This window comes from Ambystoma mexicanum, chromosome 14, assembly GCF_040938575.1.
Source record: "Ambystoma mexicanum isolate Mex_15411 chromosome 14, UKY_AmexF1_1, whole genome shotgun sequence".
NCBI classification, from domain to species: domain Eukaryota; kingdom Metazoa; phylum Chordata; class Amphibia; order Caudata; family Ambystomatidae; genus Ambystoma; species Ambystoma mexicanum.
Window position 1 is genome coordinate 255,732,046 of NC_090940.1, and position 24,672 is coordinate 255,756,717.

At 47.6% G+C, this 24,672-nt stretch overlaps 1 protein-coding gene across 1 annotated transcript in view; it reads right to left on the reverse strand.

The window, feature by feature from the left end:
- TEDC1 (tubulin epsilon and delta complex 1) overlaps window positions 1–24,672 on the reverse strand; it is a 1,283,797-nt gene that overhangs the window by 683,772 nt on the left and 575,353 nt on the right. Inside the window, exon 5 of the mRNA XM_069637387.1 lies at window positions 21,638–21,736. Within this exon, the coding sequence (XP_069493488.1) occupies window positions 21,638–21,736 (99 nt within the window). The remainder of the gene's footprint in view (window positions 1–21,637; window positions 21,737–24,672) is intronic.

Consider the following 24,672-nt stretch of genomic DNA (forward strand, 5'->3'; position numbering starts at 1 on the left):
CTGGCTGTGCAAACGGGAACACCCAAGACACCTACCGAATGAGATTAAAGACGAAAACGCTTTAACACACAAGACGCAATTGGCGATTAATGACACTTTCACTGAGTTTTATTCTAAGCTATATGCCCACGATAAACAAGAAACGAAAGAAGACATCGGGACCACCCTAGAAGGACTCACCAAATTAACCAGCGAGCAGAGCGAGGCGTTCGAAGAGGCGATCACCACAGAAGACGTAACAGAAACAATCAGATCACTTGCAACATGCAAGGCCCCGGGGAGCGACGGCCTCCCACCGGAGTTCTACAAGGCCTATGAAACACTTTAACCCCAATACTACACAAAGTATTTCTAGAGGCGTACGAGACAGGGACCCTACCAGGAACTATGAGAGAAACATTTATAATCCCGATGCTCAAGCCAAACAAACCTGCAAACGACTGCGACTCCTACCGACCACTGGCGATGTTAAATAACGACAGTAAGATCTTAACCACCATACTAGCCAAAAGACTAGCAAGAGTGGTGGGGTCCCTAATCCATGAATATCAAAACGGATTTGTACCAGGCCGTAACACTACAGCCAATCTACGAAGACTCCAACACGTCATAGCACAAACCCTAGAAAGTGGGGAAGACATGGCATTACTGAACTAGATGCCATCAAGGCGTTTGACTCTATATTCTGGGAATGGCTAATCGAGGTCCTGAGGGAATTCGGGTTTGGAGAATGCTTCGTGAGATGGGTCAAAGTAATATACAATGCCTCCACAACAAGAGTGAAGACTGGGAGTACGGTGTCAAAAACCTGGGCAATACAGGGAGGCACCAGACGGGGTTGTCCGCCATCTCCAATGTTATATATCCTGGGGTTAGAGCCGATAGCCATCTACTTTAGGAAGCAGTTCTTCGACGCAGGGATAAGGGTGGGCGAAAATATAACAATCTCACTATATGCCAACAATGTTCTTATATACTTTAGAGACCTGCAAATAAATGCCACGCTAGCACTAGACATATTGGACAACTATGCACGCTACTCAGGGATACAATTCACTAAACAAAAATCATGCACATTTCCACTGGCCGGGTTCAGAGGGGTAAAAGAGGCAGACCTACCTATGGTGGGAATTAAGTGGCAGCCAGAAGTGTTTCGATACCTAGGTGTTAACATAAAAAAACACGCCAGAGCTCACAAATGAATGCAACACAGAGGTTGTAATGAGAGGACTACACAATTCCAAGTTCTGGTCCAAGTTACCACTCTCAATAATTGGCAGAGCAGCAATCACCAAAATGATAATCCTTCCGCGATTCTTGTACTACTTCATAAATGTACTCTACTATGTAAGACCACCCTTCTTCAGGAGACTAGAAGCACTGCTGAAAAAATTCTTTTGGGGAGTGACCCAGCAAAAACTACCCCTAAACATACTGACACTACCGCACAAGGAAGGAGGGATACATCTTCCCAACCTCCAGAAGTACTACTTCACGGCACAGCTCAGCCACGTGACGAGATGGCTGTCGGACGAACCAACAGCGGAAACAGATCTACTACAACAATTTACTGATCCAACATATCCCAAAGAAATACTATGGAACCCGTTGATTGAACCCCCACACATTCCCTTGATAGAAAATCTAGGCAGACAAGTGTGGAACAAGACCAGCTCTGTGCTACAATTACACCACCCATATTCACCTAAAATCCCTATACTGGCAGATGTATGCAAAACCCTCACCAACCTACCTGCAATGAGGAGCTGGGAAAAGGTGAGGCTGTATACCTGGGGTGACTGTTGCGATTGATGCCACTAGTCATCATGGCCAAACCAGCCTTTTGGTTGGGGCGAGGTTACAGGCTTACATTGTGGCCTCAAGGGCCACAAAACACCATCAGGGACTTTCTTGGAGCCAGTCCTGGCGCCTTTGGCGCCAGGCTCATACTGCTATGCGAAGGACAACATTTGGATTGGGACTTCAGTTAACATGGAGGCACTCACAGAACTGAGCTATGCGGTGTAGTGTTTGGGGTGTGGCTGGGCCTGGGACTACTTTACCTGGAACTACTTTACTTGGGCTATATAAGCCACACCCAAACAGCAGCACATGCTTTACGTTATTCTGCAGTTAGCAGCGTAACGCTCACCGTGGCTAGTTCTGATCTCCAGTGTTTCTTGCATCCTGCCACGTGCTGAATCCTGTATCTGGAAGAAGAACACCATTATTCAGCGCTTACCTGTAAGTAGCAGCTTGGCTTTGGTCTTGAATCTTCCATCTTCAAACGACCACGAGCTGCTCACCTGAACACAAGCGATCCGGGGATTCGTCATCACGATGGCACATCCATCTTCGGAACGCTGTAGCAACCTGAAAAAGACAAAATGAAACATTATTAGTGAGTGCTCGCTCCACAGCCACACAAGGACAACGAAAAGCACTTACCAGGTGTAGTCTCTCCTTGATCTCGGAACATCACAGCGGCCCGGAACATCATAACGACCTGCAAAGGAAGCGGCGCAGGCACAGCTCAGCAAAAAGAAAAGGCAAGAAAGCGCTGCGCACCGCGCATTCATTTACCTTGCTGGGATTCTCATCCTATACAGCACGGCAATGCCAAAACTCTCCAACTCATCTGAGGGAAATAAACTAGTAGAGACTTTAATAACAACAAAGAGGAAAAGGGCAAGATAAAAGACTGTAAAACAGTAGTACCTACCTCATCAAGCAAATCGGAGTCGCAGCAGGCCTGGAACGCACCAGTGAAGCAACTAGGTCGCAGAACGCCCACTCCTCCAACGCGTCCCTGCACAGCGACACAGGACGCAGAGCACACCATACCTAATATTAAGGTGAGGGGAGAGAGATTAGACTTAAGGGAGGAATTTGAGGCTGAGGGAGGTGGAAATCAATCCAAGAGAGACATTTAAGCTTTGTATCAAGTTCTCCTGTATTGCAGGCGCGATCCACGTCCAACACACTATCAAGGGAGAGGGTTCGAGAGTGCTAATCTTTCAGCCAGGGCTGAGTGGCGTCCCCGTGGATATCAGGTGAGCGTAACAGACATGTTTGATGACAGAACTTTTAGGGACTTCGACTCACTGCATGCAAAGGAGGGACTGGCAAAAGGCCAGTTCTTATGGTACCAACGGATCAAACACACTGCAAAAAAGAAATGGGGCATATGGCCTGAAGAACTGACACCGAACCCCTTGCTACAAGAAATGTACAACCTAAGCGACGGCTGGAAACCCATAGCCAGATTATACAGCCAAATAATGGACAGGCCCAATCCCCGCAGCATGTCGCTGAAAGAAAAATGGGAGAAAGACTTTGAAGTCACCATGACTGAGAACGAATGGGAAATGGTACTGCTCTACCCTAAAGAGGTGTCCAGAAATGCCAGGTTCAGGCTAAGCCATTTGAACGTCCTATACAGAACTTACATGACCCCACAAAGGGAAGCCAGCTTTAATAAACAAGCCCGACTGCAATGCCCCTGGTATGGCAACGAAGACTCCAACATGATCCACATGTTCTGGACCTGTCGCATAGTGCAAAGCTTCTGGACCAAAATTGAACATGCCTGTAGAAAAGTGGGAGCGAACAGGTATGAATGTACCCCAAAAGAGTGCCTACTAGGCACATACCCCAGATAGAGCAAACACAAGCACATCGTGAAACTAATGGACATGGCGTGCATTCTTGCAAAGAGAGCGATTGCGATAGCCTGGAAATTTCCTAGGGGTCCAAGATACGAAATCAGGATCATAGAGATGGAGAGATGGACAGCTGCTGAAACCAACGCCTGGAACACAGGGATCAATGGAGCTGATGGTGACAAACGCCACGTTTGAATCATGGAAAGCCTTAATAAGAGACATGCTCTTCTCGACAGACAACATGCCCCCCTGAACCCGCACACACTGCCCAGCACAAGCATAATGCATCACAGGCAAGACATTGAGCATAACCCCACAAATGGGATTCCCCAGACCAATATCATCAAACCTTACAACATCCCACCACCTAAGAGGAAAAATGGATACAGCCACACTATAGCCGGAAGGCAGTCACTGTTAATTGTTGTTTAATGTTTGTATTTTGTTAGTAAGGAAACAAAGAACACTATCCTATAATAAGACTGCAGCAACGTGCATTTAACGTTGTATGTTTGTCTACAAATGCTAATAAAATACTTTAAAAAAAATAAACTTGATTTGAATATGCTATGTTTTATAGCATTTATAGCCATTTTGATTTGATCTTTAAACTTTGGTGGAATTGGCTATGTTTCAGGAGCAGCTTCCAGGTGTTCTGAGTTGTATATTTAGTAATCAAATCAACACTTCTGATTTGTTTGGCACAGAATCATTCCCTATTACTAGACAGCACACCCCTCCGCCCCAGATAGTTATCAAAAGGTTTTCTTCATAGAGACAACCCAAAAATTCAAGTTTTGTAATAGTTCACAAAAAGATCCCCTTGACATTAAGGTTTTGTGGCAAAGTCACATTGCCCAGACCATTTGTGAAGGAACAGGAGACTGTGTGGCTTTCCCTGTGCCCCAGCTATGCAATACAATCGATGAAGGCAGAATTAAGTCTTAGTACCCTGGAGGTGGAATTTCTGGGCACTGTGTGCCCCAGAAGCCAGACTTAACATCCAGAGTAAAATAAGTGTATTAAGGAGGGCTTTGCGCAAGTAATGCCCAGGAATGCTACACCACCTACAGGCTGCTAAGGGTTTTAGCACTGGTGGCGGCCATGTCATACCTTGGCAGAAAAATGGGCAAGCATTCTGTTGCGGAACCCGGCGTGCCAACTGCTCTGTACTGCCATGGCAACATGGTCATGTTGAGGGACTTGGCATTGGTACAGTGTGGCATGCGATGGCATGAGTTGGTCCACTACACTTGCACACAAGGAGCACAGAACAGCCCCCCAGCAGGAGAAGAGGGGCAGCACTGAGAGACATGCTGCAGCTAGATGGAATACAAAGTTGAGAATCGGCAAGCTGGTATTGCTGTACTGACAATGCCAAACTTGGCCTAGCCAGACAGGAATGAAGATTCTGAGCAAATAGCAGCAATAGTGCCCAGAATTTGCACTGAATCCTCCATCCTGATTGGCTTTGCAAATCCAAACATTGGGTCGAGGATGCTATCATGGGGTGTCAACCAGAGTCTTACCACACTTCAATGTCTCAAAGTCATGCCACTACCAACTTAAAATCCTTAGGCGCATCTTTCCATATCTCGCCTTTCCCAACAGACTCTCCGCGGTCCAATCGATCGTTACACCAAGACTCGACTATGCAAACTCCCTATACCTCGGAATCCACGCGTACCAACTGAATAAACTCCAAAGGGCAAAAAACGCGACAGCCAAATTGCTTCTTGGGCTCGGCCCAAGAGACCACATCTCCCCAGCCCTTTGCACTGGCTCCCAGTAGCCCGAAGCGTGACTTTCAAAACCTTGTGCATCTCCCATCGAGCACTGCATAAAACTGGACCTCAATACCTTCAAGACAAGCTAAAACCCTACCACCCCCCACGCACCCCGAGATCAAGCTCAGCCGGCCTCCTAGTCATACCAAAGACAAACTCAATCAGGTTAGGCGGATCATCATTCTCAGCCTTGCCCCCCACGCTATGGAATTCACTCCCACCCACATCCGCCTAACTGAGGATTTAACGTCTTTCCGCAAACTGCTGAAAACCTGGTTCTTCCCCTAAAAACAACCTGTACCAAACTTACCCAAACAGACCTACAGCAACTCAATGTGACCAATCCATCAAACCACCTGATGCGAGAAACTGACAGCTAACAACTCCTAATATAAACTAGAAGGACAAACAGAATTAAACGTATAAAGTAGTACGGAACAGTGAAATGGTTAATAAGAGTAAATCATACGGAAACAGTAAAGAGATGTAATCTCCTGAAATGGACAGAATCCATGCAGAGTGAAAGAAAGTGAATGTCGTGGATGAAGTAGTTAAAATGGATAAAACAGGTGGAACAAATGAATGCGCTGAGTGGAAGAATACATGAGTAGAAGATCAAATGCCTATATAGTTCAAATGAGTGTGGAAATCGAACGAATATGTAGATCGGATGAGTGTATGGAATGGATGAACATGTTGAGTGGATGAGTGTGTAGAGGGGCTGGGTGTGTAAAACGGACAAGCGTGGAGCGCGGAAGGGTGCGTAAATACAGAGAAGCGAGTAGAACGCAGGAGTGCGTAAATCAGATGAATGTCCAGAACAGATGAGCGTAAACGGGATAATTGTGCAGAGCAGATGAGTATACCAAGCACATAAGTGTAGATAAAAGATGAATATGGAAGTGCCGAGAGTGTGTAGATCACTTGAGCAGATGAATGTACAGACCTGGCGAATGTACAGAGCGGAAGAGTGTACAGAGCGGATGAGTGTATAGAGTGGATGAGTGTATAGAGCGGACGAGCGGATAAAGCGGACGAGCGGATAAAGCGGACAAGTGTATAGAGCGTATGAGCAGATGGAGAGGATGAGTAGATAGAGAGGATGAGAGGTTAAAGCGGTTGAGTGGATAGAGCGGATGTGCAGATAGAGCGGATGAGCGGATAGAGCGGATGAGCGGATAGAGCGGATAGAGCAGACAAGCGGATAGAGCGGATGAGTGGATAAGTGTACAGAGAGAATGAGTGTACAGAATGGATGAAGGTATAGAACAGTTGAGTGTAGAGGTGAATATATAGATCAGCATATTGCTGTGGAATGCGTGGAAAGCACAAGTGCTTAAAGCAGATGAGTGCGGAGAGCAGATGAGCGCTTAGAGGGGATGAAGGCGCAGAGGGGAGGAGCGCATAGAAGGGATGAGTGAGTAGAGGGGACGAGCGCATAGAGGGGACGAGCGCATGCGCATGCATGGGGCAGACAGGAATGCCTGCGTGGTGCAGACAGGTGGGCATGCGTGAGGCAGACAAGTGTGCATGCTTGGCGCAGACAAGAGTGCACGCGTGGGGAAGACAAAACTGAATGCGTGTGGCTGACTGGAATACGCATGACGGACTGGAGCGGGCGGAGCGGTCTAGAACGCGTGAGGCAAGACGGATTGCATGTGCGCGTGGAGCGGACCGGAGAGTATGGAGCAGGCCAGAGTGCATGGAGTGATAGGAGTGCATGAAACAGACTGGAGCACATAGAATTGCGTGATGTATATAGTATGGTTTGGAATGCAGAGAACGTTTGAAAGAGCATATAACCCATCATATCACACCCCACGCTTACTCTTGCCTTACATCACCACTCAACTAGAACACAGATACTATGACACCATTCGGTATAACTGTGTTCATACCAACATCCGCCGATCTCTCCACATCATTCTAAGTAATCACTGCTGGTTACACACCCCCCAGCCAGGCGTTCTCCTCAGGCCTAACGCAGCCACTTCCGGTCTGGGCAAATCCTGCCAGAACGAACACATTCTGCTGATCTCTCAACCACCACACCTACTGCTAAAAAGCAGCTATTACACAGATTCCACACGAGCTGCACACATACCAGGTGCTCACACGCACCTTTTTGACTCTCTCTACTCTTTACTGATCCAAACTTCGGTTCCCAAGGGCATTCAACATACAAGCGCCCTCAGACCATACCAATGGTATATAAGGCGCTATATAAATGCAAAATAACAATAACAAGCTCAAGGCTGGTGGTATAGGAGTCATTTATCCTAAACGCCAATATCCAACCATGACCGATTCCTTTCAATATAACCAAGGTCAGGGTGGGTGATGGGTGTCTCATGCGTTTTAGGCAACAAGGTCAATTCCCTGGTTTTCTACATTCTCCTGGCCCGTTCCAGATTTTCTGGGTTGCTCACAGGGGGATTCTGGGAATTTAAGTTCTGAATCAGAAATGACATCAGATGTAGCCACAAAAGGTACTGAGAAGTTTTGGGAGATGAGCGGTGCCAGAGGTGACCTTCAAAGGACATGGTTTTTTGGGGGCTGGTGGGGGGTGGGGTGGGTGTCGGGGCCTGCCCCTCCACCCCCCCAACCTCGCACTCCCTATACATGGGGCAGGGCTGAGTCTGGCCTTTATCTGTGCGAGTCTCCGGTCCCAGGTTGTGAAGCCCCCACTCACTTGACAGGGGCATGACCCCGACTGTCACAGTTGATGGAAATGGGATCTAATGGTCCTCCCTCTCTCTCTCTAACCTAGGGATGGGCAGACCTGCCCTAACCCATGTGTCCCACAACCCCAGGTTGTTAATCGAGATCAGTAACCCCACCTGTTAGTCCATATATGGAATAAAGGCACAATAACCATATACTAAATGACACGCCAGTCGTGAGGTTCGAATTCCAAACAGGGCTGGTTTATTAGTCAAAGTATCTCAGTCGGCCGACCGGGTCTCAACGCCTCACAACGTGTGTTCCCAGACACTGTGAGATGAGAGAGCGAGCAGTATTAAAGCAGATATATGTATACACACACACACATACACATATACATAATACATCATCCTTTACAATACCATTCAGCCCGCCCTTATACATGACAAACAAGCTAGGGTTCAGTAATTGACAGTTATGACAAGTTTTCATTCAGTCTTAACATCAGTATTCTAGCAGAGGCTGCAGAGGCAGTTTTCTATTTTGGGGAACACAGGGTTACTGGCGCAGGGGAGGATATCATGTTCTAGCAGGGAGACATTCCAACCAACATTAACTGGTCGCTGCGGCTCATGAGCTACGGGTCAGACAGTTCTGGGGCAGAGAAAATACCATCCTCCGTGAAGGAACACCGTTAGTTGCACATAATTCACATTTAAATGCCTTTTACAACAGCACTTGCAAGACAAACCAGCACCTGGGCTACTGATTAGGCACGGCTCTTTGCACATCTTCAAGGCCTCAATCAGAGTAAAACAATGCAATTCTGTTCGGCTCTACATTCCCGTCTACGTTAGCATTTCAGAGTTCAAGCTGTGGCCTTGCACCGTGTGGGGATTTGAAGCATAGAATATATTTGCAAAGCGTTACAAAAACAAAAATGGCCGGCATTTATAAAATGGACTCCCAATGGTCATATTCGGGTTTCACGGTTTGCAATGTTTGTCACATGATGCGATTTGCTTCTGGCCAACATGCTATTTATATCATTCAGGCTAGGCATTTACATTTTCAGAATAACATATCTACAATCGGTCTGCCTTCGTGTGATGACTCAGACAAACGCCTCACCTATCAAGAAGCAAGTTGTTAGGAACCATCTAGGGTTCCTAACAACTTCCCCAAAAAGTCTGATCCCACCAGAACAACATACACCCTCCCGTTTCCCGTCACCCTTCTTATCATCCCCATTAGCTCTCTTCCCTCACCAGTTTCCCCAGGCTCACCACTGGATTTCATTTCCCCAAGAGAGACTTTACAGGTGGGCAAAAGCACACAAGTGGTCTTAAGCACTCCCTTTCTTGCATAAGGATCCACCAGCTCTAGTTGATGGCGGCCCACTGCAGCAAGAATTAATTTCAATGTCACAGTTCATGAGGGATTCCCGACATAAGCAAAATTCTGGTTTGACAGGGGTCAGCTCCACAGCACATCGCAGGTAAGAGGATTATCCTTCTCCGTTGGGCATGTTAAGATCGCTGTCCTAAGGAACAGAACACCTCGCATTCTCGCTGCTGCTGGAGCCATTTTTCTCACACTGAACTAGTTCGAGTAACGCATCTGTTCTTCTAGTCGGAGTTGGAGATTGCTGTGAGGCAGGGTGGTCTTCATGGTCCATCTTCCAGGCAGGCTGCTCACTCGATCTTCCACCGCTGTGCATGCTGGTTCTTTAAGTACTACGAGACAAGAAAGAAGCTGGCCAGCATTGTGTAGTACAGGTATGAGGCCAGAAGAAATGGTACATATTTCAAACATGCAGGCACAAGAAAAGGGACAGACTGGGGCCCTCCAAACATCCCACAGCCCGCCACTGGGACAGGGCTGCTCTGATGAAAACCCAGGCAGGCCCTCTCAGCCCAGGCTAAGAGGGGTCTCTAGCCCCCTATTGACAGGGTCAGATCCTTGACCATGTCACAGCTGTCGTAACAAGATGGATCAGTGGAGAGCCGTGGCTCTGAAAAACTGACGAGTTCCTGCTCAGCATGTCCCCTGCACATTTGTTATACCAAAAAGTAATCACATAGCCCGAATCTGTGAATAGTATGTTGGCCAGAAGCAAATTGCATCATGCGACAAACTTCGCAAAATAAGAAACCTTAATGTGACCACAGGGAGTCCATTTTGTAAATGCTGGCCATTTTCTTTTCCGTAAAGCTTTGCAAATATATTCTATGCTTTAGATCCACACACGGTGCAGGGCCACAGCTTGAACTCTGAAATACTAACGTAGGCAGGAATGTAGAGCCGTGCAGAAATACATTGTTTTACCTCTCACTGAGACCTTGAAGCAGTGCAGAAGCCGCGCCTAATCAGTAGCCCAGGTGCCGGTTTGTCTTGTAAGCGCTGTTGTAAAAGTTAGTTAAAGATGAATTATATGCAACTAGCGGTGCTCCTTCATTAAGGATGGTATTTTCTGCCTCAGAACTGTCGGACCCTTAGCTCATGAGCCACAGCGAATAGATAACGTTGTATGGAATGTCTCTGTGTTAAGAACAAGATATCCTTCCTGTGCCAGGATCCAGCTAGATGGCCCACCAACAGGAAAACTGAATGCTGCAAGGCCCAGTGGTACAATTGGACAGCCAGTCTGCAGGAGTGGGAAAGAGAGGAGCTCACAAGCCTCCTGTTGGTTCAAGAAATGCATAGCCGTCATGTTGTCCGAGGACCAGCGCACAGTGGAGAGCGATCCATCTGTCGCAATTGAAAGAGGGAGCCCAAGGTATGAAAAGGTGTTCCCACAGAAAGATTGGATTCCCGAGACCAGCAGTCGATGTCTTCCAACTTTTCCACAGAAATCGGCACAAGAGCCATCTGAGGTTGGGCATAATGCTTACAGCGATAGGCAATTGTAATTTGGTTTACTTTATGTGTAGTCTGGTGAACGGAAGCTGAACAAACTTCTCACCACCGGACACAGAACATCAGAGGTGGATGCCTCCTCCATAAAGATCACCGTCTCCTGAGCATTCCGTCCTCCTGTACAGTTGCCCCCAAGTGGGCAAGTCACACTCCTCAGGTGTCACGACCCACACTCTGAAGACCCCCTGGCCAACCTATGGGCCAGGGAGAGTCTTGATTCCTGCCCCCACTAAACCCAAGAAATTGCAGCATAGACCTTCTTGGGGCCAGTCCTGGTGCCAGGCTCATGTTTGAATATGGACTTGTGCTTGGGAACTACTTTTCATTAATGCCAGTCATGTGGAGGCACCCTCATAACCTGGCTCCTTGAAACCAGGCTTGCAGTGTAGTGTTTTTGGGTGTGGTACCATGGGGACTATTTTACCAGGACTTCTTTCTTGGAGCTATTTAAACCACACCCGAATAGACTGACACGCTTCGCGTTAGTTTGCATTACTGCAACCTAACGCTCACCGTGTTCAGCTTCAGCCACGAACCTCGTAAGGACAGCACCTGCAAAGGAAAGGAGAAGACATTGTGAGAAAAAGGCAGCAGCTTACCTGAACTTAATCGCCAGCAGCCCGCAGCTCGTCCGACCATCATCCTGGAACCAGCGCTCCCACGGATCGACGGACCTGTAAAAGAGAAGAAATAAGTAATTAGACATTGTACAATTAACGAATTGTGCCAAAAGGCTTACCTCGCCGGCCGCTCCTCAATCAGCATCACAACGGAAATTCCATACTCCGGCCGAGTACCACGACCTGTGGAGAGGAAAAGATGACAGGTTAGCAAAGGCAAGGCATCTTATGCGCAGCGCATAGCGCCTAATCACTGCATCAAGGCGCTCCAAAAATGCCCATACTTAGTGGCGAAACACAGATTCCGCCTTGCCACATATTGGACTTCCGCGTACCTAGGAAGAAAAATACATTGTTTAAAAGGCATGCAAGAACAGCAATATTCACAGCAATAAGACCTACCTGAAAGACTCAAGATGGGCTGGCATCAGTGAAGCAACTCGATCGCCATTGCCCACCAAGCTCAATGCGCCCCTGCCAAGACAGCAGGACGGAGAACCCGCCAACATCTAAAACAAGGTGAGAAGTCCAGACGGGTGGCAGACCTACAGGGAGGTGGGAGGCCGTTTACCCTGGTTGCCCAGTCCTGAACATAGCTTACCTGTATTCCAGGCAAAACTCTTCCGCTGGTCGCATTTGGGCATCGCAAGGAGGGATATCTGAACCCCAACTGCTGGGTGGCGCCCCCGTGGAACCAGGTGAGCGTAACATCAGGCAAGCCGATGGCTTCAAACACACTAAGGGTTCCTCCGTAGGCTGCCAATGTGCCATCTTGGAGACACTGACCTGCAGGGCTTAGCACATTGTGAGGTTGCCCCAGATAGAGGGTACTCCAACCTCTGGCCACATGTAGAGGCAGACACTAAAGCTGCAGCACTGGATTGGTCCTGGTCCTGGCCTTAGAGGGTTTAACAGGTCTCTTCAGGCCCTCAGACCCTTTGGAAATGGTACCTTGCCCATCCAGTGAAGTTCCATCTGATTATTCAGCAAATCTGGTGGTGGAGCACTTGCACAGCATCTCATGGCAAGCCCTGGTAGGATCAAGCACAGAGCCATGCATGTCAATTGACCCAGTTTTCCAGGCTGGGCCACAGGCAAGTTATCCTCCTTGCAGGGAGCCCAGATGAAGAGACGCTGCAACTCTTAAGTTATGAAACCTTTGGGGCACTGGATGCTGAAAATGTACCTCCTAACACAGCATGAACGCCTGGGCATAAAGGACCTGTGGGAGAAAGCATGCAAAGCAGCCACTCATGGTCTGGGCCTAAACAGGCTAGACAAAAGTGGTGCAGATCTGGGAAGAAAAACTACAGCAGCAGCAGCAGTGGCATCGAGTACCACCCCAATGATGTAAGAAAAAATAACTATCGAAAATAGTAGGCACCCAGTAGTAAAATGTATTTAAGGCTACCACAAATAGCACAAGCTTAAAACAATTGCTTCTTACCATACCAAGCAGAAAAAGGGACTGGTAATTAGGAGCCAAGGAGCACAAAGATGTGGCCATAGTGCGGGAGTTCCCCAGACATGAGCCCTCTGCAACGTTTTTGCAATCTACTGGGCAGAGTGCTCCAGTCCAGTCCAGTGATGAATTCTGCAGAGTCCTCACAAAGACCCTGCCTAAAGTTGTCCAGGGGGAAGGCAGCCGCTTCCTGATCCTAACCCTGGGAGTGGAATTAGCCAAGAGGATCACCTGGGAGAAGGGCCCCAGGAGAACAGGAGAACTCAGCTGCGAGAGGCGCAGTATGTGTCTTCCTCAGTGGAAGAAATGTGAGTGATGCCAGAATTTGTAGTGGCTTGCTGGCGGGAGGGAGGTTTTCTTTCCCAAAGCTAATAATCATGATGGTGGTGAAAACTGGCATAATGGATTTTTTAGTGGGAGTGAGGACCCCCTCCTCCCAACCCATGAAGTCACCCACACATATGGTGGTGAAGGCAACCTTTGATCAACAGGTGAATGTTAAATGCAAATCTAAATACAACTTAGATTCTGAAAATTCTATCTCTGCTGAAAATCAGAACCACTCATTAAATCTAAATTTAGTTGGTAAATTTGGAAACATTCAGAATAAAAGAGGTGATATGAACATTGAGAACTTCAAGTGCCACAATGCCCAACGTACTGTGACAGACAAGATGAATGCATAGGCACTAGACTGCAAGTCACAGTCTGATGGTACTAATGACCTACACCTGAGTGGGACTGGGAGGTATACAATACCCCCTCAGGTGCAGGCTATAGGAAGAAGTAGTGGAAGATGGAGTGATTGCAGTAGCTCCATGTTGCAGCAGAAGTTGAAGGAAAGTCGAGACGCCGGAGTCACTGTTTGCAGAATGGATGCCCCTCTTCTGAGAGGGTCACTACCTTCAAATACTTTGTATGCAGAGATTGTACAGTGGGAAGTGTTGGTTTGAAAAACTTTCCCCCTGAGGACCGTGAATGCAGAAGTTGCGTGGCAGGAAGCATTACCTTGAGAAGCTTTCCCCTTTGTAAGTTGGGCTCCGGTGGCAGGCAAGCACAAGAGTGTCCCTAGAGAGAGGAGCACTCTTTTCCTGACTGGCAGGAGCTGAGGGAAGCAAAGGGAAACAGTTTGCTGGCAGAGTGAAGCAGAAAAGGTAGAGGACCCGAAGGACTGCAGAGCAAGCAAACGCATAGGCGATACCCGGTGCGTTCACTAGCATTGTGGGACCACAGAACGCTACATGATCGCTCACTGACCAGATCTAACTGTTTTGAATACCAAATTGATACGAAGTTAAAGTGGCAGAATAAGAACTTTAAGACCAGACAAGAAAGGTATCATTATAAAGGTCAGGGTAAATGCCAACGCCAAGAGTGGGCAATATTACAAGAATATAATAAGAACTTTTATTGCCAAAGCCGAAAGAGAGCAATATCAAAACAAGCTAATAAGAACCAATGTTGCCAAAGCTAAGAGAGGGTAACTAAGAAGCAAGTTGATTGTAAACCCTATTGGCGGAGTGAGAAAGAAGCAATATTTGGCAATTACCTAAACAATCAATGTCTAAGCCAAAGGAGAGCAAGTGTGAGAGAAAATCATTATCAGCACTTGGTTAATCTAAGAGTGGGAAATCAAGAGTGGCAGGAGAGACACGCCTCCTGATGCAGAGAATTCAGGAGGAGAGGAGCATAACCTGCATTGCATGTGGCAATCACAAGTGTGGAACAAACAGTACCAATGTGTTTCAGGTCTTCCCAGAAGAAGAAGTCAAAAGACTTTGCTAAATTGTTTGAATTCATTTTTTACCACAGAAGTACTTGTAGTAGCGTTAGGAGTCTTTAGTCCTGGCAGGCAAGTATACCAGGGCAAGAGACTTTGTAGTAATATTTCTGGCAGGTGAGTGGACCAGGAAGAAGTAATTGAAGTACTGTGTTGTGGTTAAAGATTGAAAAAGAAATTACAAGTTACTCACCCTAGTGACTTATCTACTCCTAGTCCATAGTCTCATTTCCTCCATATTGTTTGGTCGTCCCTCGCTAGGGATGGGAATTGAACCTTTTTCACCTGAAGAAAAATGTATTTTCCCTTTAAATTTAATAGCGCGCAGGAGCATGCGCTCCCCTGACTCTGCCCACCGACACCAAATCTCAGTCCCCTTTGATGCATTGGCTATATTACATTTGCCCAATAACACTGCTTTTTAAAGGGGAGGATGGTGGGACGTATGGAGAAAAGGGGACTATGGACTAGGAGTAGGTTAGTCACTACAGTGAGTAAATTATAATTACGCCTGCGTGTCCCGTTCCCTTTCTGTCATACTATATGGGCGATTACCACCGATTGAAGCCCCAGGGAGTAGAGACATTGCAACCCCTAAGAAAACAAGTTTTTCAGGACCGCTTGGTCGAAGTCCCTGTCTGATCTCGCACTGGTGTCTAAACAATAATCCTTGCAGAAGGCTGAGGGGGGTAGCCCAAGTGGACGCCCTGTGATTGTTTGCCATGGCACGTGTCTTTGGAAGGCCACTGCTGTTGCCTTGTCTCTGACCGCATGAGCGAGCTTGTTTGCACGTAACTTCATGCGCTGCCCTTCGTAAGCTTCCTGGATGGCCATAACCATCCACCTAGCTATTGGGGGCTTTTGAGGTCTGAACCTGGTTTTGGCCCGCCGAATCTGATAAACAAGGCACCCGACTTGCGGAAGCTCCTGGTCCTGTCCAGGTAGAATCTCAGCACTCTCCTGACGTTGAGACAATGTAACACCTTTTCTGCTTCATCTTTCGGATTTGGAAAGAAAGTGGAAAGAACAATTTCTTCGTTGAGGTGAAACGACGACACCACCTTTGGGAGAAATGATGGGTGTGTCCGAAACACCACCATGTCCTGATGGAAACCAATATATGGCTCTGATACCACCAGGGCCTAAATTTCACTGATCCTACACACCCAAGTAAGGCCCACCAGGAGCCTGGTTTTAATAGTGACCAATCTGATGTCTACAGATGACATCGGCTTGAATGGTTTATGCGCGAGGGCACCCAGAACCACGTTGAGATTCCAGACCGGGTGCAGGGGTTTGACAGGTGGGTACAGCCTGGTTAGTCCTGCAAGATGTCTTTTGACCGCAAGGTTGGAGGCTGAGAAAACATTATCGCCAAAATGTTGGCGACAATAGGTGCATGCAAAGTAGGTGCAGCATGTGTCAACCTGCACGAGACTGTGCCAGATGTGCAAAGAAGGACATCACATGATTGAGGGCTCTTGGCTTAGAGGCAGCACCTGGTCCATTTGCTTCTGTATTGATTTGTAGTGGAAGCGCTTATTGCCCCTTGGATGATCTCCAGATTGTCCTGCGACAAACGGAGGTGTTACAAGGTTATGTGCTCCGGAATCAGGCTGCTAGGGCTAATTTCTCCAGGGAGGGGTGCACTACCGCCCCCCTTGCTGGGATAATGGTGGATATGCCCCCACTGGGAGGAGAACGGATAGTTGATTCGACAGTCGCTCTGAGAACCATGGTCTGGCAGGCCACTGTGACGCTATCAAAATGAGGCATAGTCAATGTGCCTCTTTGACCTTGCAGATGACCTTGTGGGGATCAGTTGAGTTGGCAGGAATGCGTACACCCACATGCCATCCCATTGAATCTGCAAGTCATCCCCCAGTGATCATCTGCCCATCCCATCCAGGACGCGAACTGCCGACACCTCCTGTTGTGCATGGTGGTGAATAGGTCTATCTGGGGTTACCCCCACTTGAACATCTCCTTCAGGATCCCTCTCGTTCAGCTGCCACTAATAGTAGTCGATCCCCAGTCTGCTAAGCCTGCCACCTCTAGGTTGGACTCCACTGGAAGGTGGATCACCGGGAGGCATATGTTGTTCACCAAGGCCTATTCCCATATATTGATGGTTAGCCTCCACAGCTGTGGTTATCTGGTGCCCTGCTGACATTGCCGCTTTGATTCCCTGCAACCTTGTTCACGGTGGGGAATATCATTTCTGCTTTCGTAGATCACATTTCAGACCCAAGAAGGTCAAGGTCTGTGTAGGCTGCAGTTGTGACTTGAGGTTGATGGAGAAACCCAGTTCGTAGAGTGTATGCATTAGCCTGGCTGCTGTATTCTCAACCTCAGCTGGCGATTCCGCGCGAACCGAGGTATGGGTATACATGGTGGCCCTCGGACCAGTAGTGCCGCCACCGCATTCATGAGTCTCGTAAAAACCCTCGGCTGAATTGATCCCAAACGGAAGGACTTTGTATTGGAGGTGCGAGCCCATGACCCAAAACAGTAGGATGGAGCGATGGGGCTGCCAAATTGGGACGTGTTGGTATGCATCCTTCATATCCAGGAAGCACAGCCAGTCTCCTCACACAGAGACTCCGCTATCAGTGCTGGCGTAACCATCTTGGACTTTTGGAGGGGTAGGTAAAGGCTTAAGGACAGATGTAGGACGATTTGCAGGCATGCCTGGTGGTTCTTCTGTATTGCGAAGATACGTGAGTAAAACCCCAAGCCTCTCTGAGGGTGGGGGGGCGGACTTCCGCTTCTGACTCGCTCACTACCAGAGAGCGGATCTCCGTAAGGAGAGATAGCTTCCCAATTTGTGGGAGGGGGGAGAGAAAGGAGGGGGCTTGTGGTATGGGAAGGCGGAAACCCTGGGATACCACAAAGTATCCACAAGTTCGAAAACCATGTCTGTCAGGACTGAATGTGAAGAGCAAGCCTGCGCCCCACTGGAGAGCTGTAGATCTTGATAACCCCGTCATTGCTTTGTTCCCTCTGAGGCTGGGGCCTGGGAGGGGGACTGGAAGAAGGCCTTATGTATCATGTTCTGCTCTTTGCACCAGTGTAGGCTGGGGGTTCTGTCGGGCTGTCTAGTACAGCAGTCTTGGAAGCCCCAAAAATGACCAAAGGTACGACCTCTGTCAGATCGCGATTGGTCCTGTCCAAAGCTCTTAGAAACCGGCTTTGCAACCATAGCCGGTGGTTTGACTGTCTGGGAGCTGTTCTTTTTCTTGTCTAACTCTTCATCAGTGGAAGAGTGGAACAAATGCCCTCCTTCAAATGGGAGGTCGAGTATACGGTCTTGCAAGTCTGGTTTAAACCTGGTGGCCTTGAGCCATGCCGTCCGCCTCATGTCCATAGCCACACAGATGGCCCTGAGGGATGTATCAATATGAGCCACGGATGTCTCCATTAAGTCTTGTGCCACCATTTTGGCTTCTGCAAGACTGGCCTTGAAACAAGCCTGTCTGAACCAGCAGGTCTGGGAGTAATTCGGCAATCTCCCTCCATAGTCTCCGATATGCAGCAGCTAGCATGGTGTACGCATTGGCTTGCCGCAGGTGGAGAGTGGCATTGGAGTACATCTTTTTTCCATAGGCCTCCAGGACCTTTTCCTCCTTGCCTAAGGGGGGTCGAAGTGGATGCGGATGTGGGTGTCTGAGGTTTGGCATACATTGACAGTGCCGCAATGACAAACGATTGTGGCTATGGGAGCATGGAAAGGAGGAGAGAATCGCTGTCTGCCTGCTTGTATTTTGCATCCAGCACCTTGTTTGTTGGCTGCATGGAATGGAGTTTTGTCGTCTCCTCCTCCTCCTCCTCCTCCTTCTCCTCCTCATTGAGTATGTTCCCCATTTGTGGTGATTTCATGAGCGTGAGGAGTGTGTCAAAAAAGCGTTCTTCACACACTGGCGAGGCACGATCATTCACTGGTGCTGCATGGACATTGCAGACAATTCCACGCTCTGAGTGAAATATGGCCTCTGGGGTTTGCTGGAATGGCACACTTCTGAATGCGCTGCTATTTTGACTGGCTGCGCCGCCATTTTGTTGTGTACCGCTCCACGCGCAGCCTGTGAGTCCGTGGATGTACTGACTTTGGCCTTTCCCTGATCGCGTAGACTGCCTTGCTGCTCAGGTGCAGACCTGGTAGGCTGTTCGCCCTCTGACATGGTGCCGGTAGTGCCTTTATCACTGTGTTTAGGCACTCCCTCGGGCATGATATATGATATCATATTGCATTTCTAACACACCTAAACACAAGTGTTTCAAGGCACGACAAGGCAAGGGAGGGGGAACAGAGGGAAGACAGACAACGATCTTACTAGGCCAGGTGTCATTCAGATTGTGCAAGGGAAGCGGGAAAAGGAAAGTGGGGGGCAGTACATGGGATAATAACATAACAGGATAAATAAAAGAGCGGCCAGTTGGTGGAAAGTGCAGGGTGAGTGCAGACATAAGTGCTGGTCGGGGGACTGCAGGGGTTGCCGGGGAGGCAGGCATAAGACCGGTATCAGAGCAAACCCTGTTCAAGAACTGGCCCGGTATCAGAACCAAATGGCCCCTCAGATAAGGGCCTGCGAGGATCTGTTGACCCCTCAGCCACGAGGCCGGTAGCTATCTGAACCTCAGTACCCTTGCTGGTAACCGAGCCTACTAGGCCCCTCCACTAGGTCGCTTCCCAGGGAAGGAGTCACCTCTGCAGGGTGCTGTTGAGAACAAGATAGTTACCTTCTTTGTCTTTCGCCTTACATTCTCCTTTATGTGGACCGGAGGAGAACTGTCAAACAGCTCTCTCTACCTCGCCAGCAGGTTTGTCAGTGACTGGGGTGTAAGTGCGTTGCATGCTGTACAACCTTCGCAGCTATGGTCTTCGCCTAGGCAGCCGAGGCAGAGCACGTGCGAGTCACAGGCCAGGCACCAAGTAACACCCATCCCGACCCACATAGGAGTACTTTGTTTTACCATCACTTCTTTTAAACCATGACCCTGTCTCTTCGGGGGTTGTGCCTTTTTCCCCCACTGTCCAAATTATTTGTAAGCCCCCTTAACCATCTAATGGCTTGGCCTGCTTTGTGAAAACTATACTGAAGACATTTGGATCGCCCCGATAGAAGCTAGTTACCCAACTCAAAAGTCATCGGCTTGGGCCGATGCAAACTAAATGTCAACTGACAACACCAAATGAAAGCAAATTAAGGCAAAATAGAGATCATAACATGAAGCAAAAGATTCCAAAAACAGCAACGCCTTCTATGACCACCCTGATGGAGTGCTTACACTGACCAAAATGTAGACACAAATAGAGGTCGGCCGCGAAATTAACTAATTCTTCATTGCATCCTTTTTACTCTTTCAAGGTCCTGATGAGTATTTCCCTTTCCCGAACTTCTCCGAATGTTGCCAATGGTCCTTTGTGCCTCAAATCTGCATATGGCTACAATTGGGACTCAGTAACATTTGCTCCATAAATGTAAACACATTCAGAAAGCATTCACCAGACTTCTCATCCACATCAGTCCACATGGATCACATTTCACTGGCCGTTAATGTTGTGCACTGGCTCCAGGATGTCAACTGCATATACGCAGAGGCACCGTGCATTGCACAGTAACTTCTGTATGAGCTGAACGGTTACCTGCTCAAACGTAAGATGAATTCAAAATATAAACATCTGATGCATCACGGATAAGCCCCCTTCTTAGCCCAAGACGTCAATCTGTGAAGCGCTATTCTAAATCAGACTTCCAGCATCAAGGGGTGCCTTCTCTTCCAAAAAGCTTTTTAAATCTATGTCATCCGTCCAGTGTGCCCTGGAGAATGAGTTCGCAGAGAACTAGGTTAGGTAATAGGTAGTGAATACAACCCCTGCCCACTGACAAGGGTTGAGTCACCCGGCACCATGATCAGAGCTCTTCTCTGTCCCTCGTGACCATTGCCTGACAATTCCCACCCATAAAGGAAGTTCTCCACCTACACACATTCCAATAATGTACTCAGAAAAAGGTCTGACAACTGAGAACCACGCAGAAATGCCCCCGTGTTGAAGCCTACAGTGCGGTTAAGCAATCCCAAATGCAAATGTACACTATACAAATGGCAATTATTAGAAATGAACAGGTTTTCACAGAAGAGGTACAGAATGGACGGCTTTGGTGCCTGCCCTCACTGCCCTGGCAGGAGGTGAGCTAGTAAATAAAATGGGGTTTCTTTGTCCATGCCCAGTCAATCATTCATCTGACAGCTGCAGCGCCGATGAATGCCACTGGCAAGGAAGATTTTAGTGAAGTAGTTGCTTCAGAGGGAGCTTAACTGAAACCCCCAGTTCGTGTCCTAATTGGCTCATCAGGATAGGTCATGTGAGCTTGGTGGGACTAAGTCAATATTTCCTAACAGTTTTGAAACATGCACATTCAACTGAACATCCGAGACAGGTTTATAAGCATTTGGAATAATAGATGGGTTTTATGGAGCCCACCAGCTGTCCGTCGCCAAGGCCGCCATCATGCCACAATTGACATCTGCCACCCTTGTATATTTTTGACAGCTTCAGGAAGAGCATCTGATATTAAAAAGGCATTTACGTGATCACTTATTGTAAAATCCAATTTTAAAAACCCAATTCAATTTTCCAGTGGGTGAGGGTGAATGAGTGTGTAATCCATGTTAATTAGGAGGCTTGATAAGGATCCAGAACGAAAGCCGAGCCATCAAACCCAGTAATGAATTACCTCAGTGTACTTTTCAGGCTGCTGAGTTAGATCTGCTTCTGTGACAGAGAAATGTCCAACAAGTGGATTTGGGTGGCATCCCTCAGTGGATGAATGAATCTGCAATAGATTGACAAGAAAACAAATACCACAGAATTGAAATGTGCAGCCTTTAACATCTTTTTTTTAAGTTACACATTTATATATTTTTTGATTAATATCTCCATGGTGTTTAAATGAGCCCTTACATATGCACTCCACATACATTATAATACAATAACCCAGTTCATCAAACCAGTATACACTGTGAAAATGTATCTATGCACGATTGTCCTAAATCATAGAAAACAAAACAATTTGACAGAATCACATTTCTTTTTAAAATCGTTCGAGCGTAACAAAATCCCTACATTTATATACTATGAGATTTTAAAATCGATTGTGATTTCTCTGAACTTTATCATCTTTACAATTAAGTAAATGCACCTAAAATCATATGTACAACTTTCGCATCTCCACAAGGATTGAAACAAAATGTTACTTTTCTGCCATCTGGAAATTCCGTTTCAGAAGAAGATTATAATGTCATTTTAAGGCCTTGGAGTGCTCTATAAATAGGATATATGCAGATAATTGTCAAAATAGCATTGTGGGCCGCGACATCACCAGGAACACAAGCCCCCGCTCCCTCAAAAGCATAATCGCCATTGATAATGTTATCAGCATTATTGATGTTTGTTGGCTACTAAGTGCAATGATTTTGCTTCTACAGGAGCTGCGTACACATTGCCAGCTGCCAAATTTGCTGATATACCATCTATTTCTACAGTGATTACAGATTCCACTGCAGCTAGCTCTGTGCCTTGACGGGTTACCTAAACCCAAGGTTCTGGGTTCATGGATTTCAGTGTATTTATTTGTATAGTGCCTTACATCAAAGCGCTACACAATAAAACAATACGATACAATAACTGGTGGACGGATAATCAAAAATAAAAGTTAATCAAGAGGAAAGATGCTCCTCAAGTCGAGCTTTCCACAGAGGAAAAGTAGACAGAGCAGAGACACAACTGGGGACGAGCATTCCAATATTTTGGAACAAGGAAAAGGAAAGCACTCTGGAAGGTCGACAAGGGGGGGGGCGCAGAACCCACAAAAGAAACTGAACCCTGAGTGAAGTAGTGGGAGTATAGAGAGAAATTAAAGATAAGGAGGTGTAAGATAAATACATTTTTAAGACTATACATAGAAAGTGGTGGATGAAGGAAGGGCAAATAATGTCCTGGGGCGAGAGGGAGAAAAGAAGACGTATAGAAGAATGAAGAAAGCACAAACTTAGTGGCATGAGATGTGAGGAAAATGTGAGATTTGCGGATGTTACACAGTTGAGGACGAGACGTAACAGGTTACTTACCTTTAACTAGTGTTCTCCAGCATGGGTCTGGTATGGATTCACATGCTCATGAATACTCTCCATCATGAGGCTGGGAATCCTCGGTAAAAGAAAAAACAGTTTCACTTTCACTTGCAAACTGGATTTCTCCTTTAAACAAATCACTGTCCTCTGGGTCATACTGCCTCCATCCAATGTCAGCTCTCTCCCTAAGCCCCTCCCTCTGGCAGCCATCTTCAGATCTGGTAAGCACGTAAAGTGGCAGAGTGACCAAAAAGTGCCGTAGAGGGGCAGAGGAAGGGTACGCATGTGAATCCATGCCAGACTGAGGCAGGAGAACAATATTTACACATAAGTATCTTGTTCATTTCCGGCATGGGATCTGGCATGAATTCACATGCTCATGAATATGAATAACGAATGCACAGCAGTACAACATTAGACAACCACGGGAGATGACAAGGCTCAACAGAAGCAATTAACTCTTCGCTCCGGAACAGACTCACCTCAAGTGAACTGGTCGCGTAGCACTGCTTGGCCAACTCTGGACTCCTCCCTGGAATCCCTGTCGACGCAGTAGAACCTCATGAAGGTGTGCGTGGACCTCCATGTGGTAGCCCTGCAGATGTCCAGCAGGCACCCCCGGATAGGAAAGGCGTCATCGCAGCGATCACTCTAGTGGAGTGCCCACTCAGACAGCCAGGCAGAGTTCGGTTTGCCAATCAATGACGATGCATAATGGAAGTTGGAGAGCCACCTTGAAATGGAAGCCATGGACAAGGCCTTCTCATGGTTCACATGACCAAAATTCACGAACAGTGGTGAAGTCTTCCACAAACCTGTTGTACTTTTCACGTAGCACTTCAAGGCACGAGCAAGGTCCAGCGAGTGCAAGACCCTTTCAGCCGGTGATAAAGGTTTCAGTAAAAAACAGGTAACACCAAAAGCTCGTTGAGGTGGAATTCCGACGGAACCTTCAGCATGAATGCAAAAACCCAGAGGGGGGTGTCTGTACTCCTGCTCTCTATACAGCAGAGGAGAGGCACAGAGGACCAGCGAAGATTATATAGTTGGTAGCAATGGACGAGCAATCAAGGCCCAGCTTCTCAAGAGGTGATGCGGGCTGGTTCCTAAGTATAGTGTAGTCCACAAGCATCCACAAAGGAATATCCACACATTGTATTAGTTAAAACACAGGGCCTCATTACACGGTAGGGATTGAACGTTACCGTAATGGAATACCGGTAACGCTAAATCCCCATCCAAATTATGACCTTGCTCACCGCTAAGTACGGTGCCACTAATAGCGTCCAGTCCGCGGGCGCTCGACCCTCGCGTCCGTAATTTACGCCATGCCGCTATTAGCACATCATCACAAGCCAGGCGGACGTGCCAATAGCGGCATGGAAAAGCACCCAAAACCCCTTACCGGCATGGCACTAATACCGCCATCGCGAACCACCCGTTAAAAGAACTGTGCAGTGTTACCACCTGCCACAGGTGGCCACAATCAGCACAGGTGGAGGCAATGGAGACTGGCTGCTCAAAAGGAGCACACCACACCCCTTCCCACACCCCTTTCCTCGCCAAGATGGTTCCAATACTAGCAGCATTACATGGCCTGGAGGACCTGATTGCAGCGCAGCTGCAACAACAGGCAGCA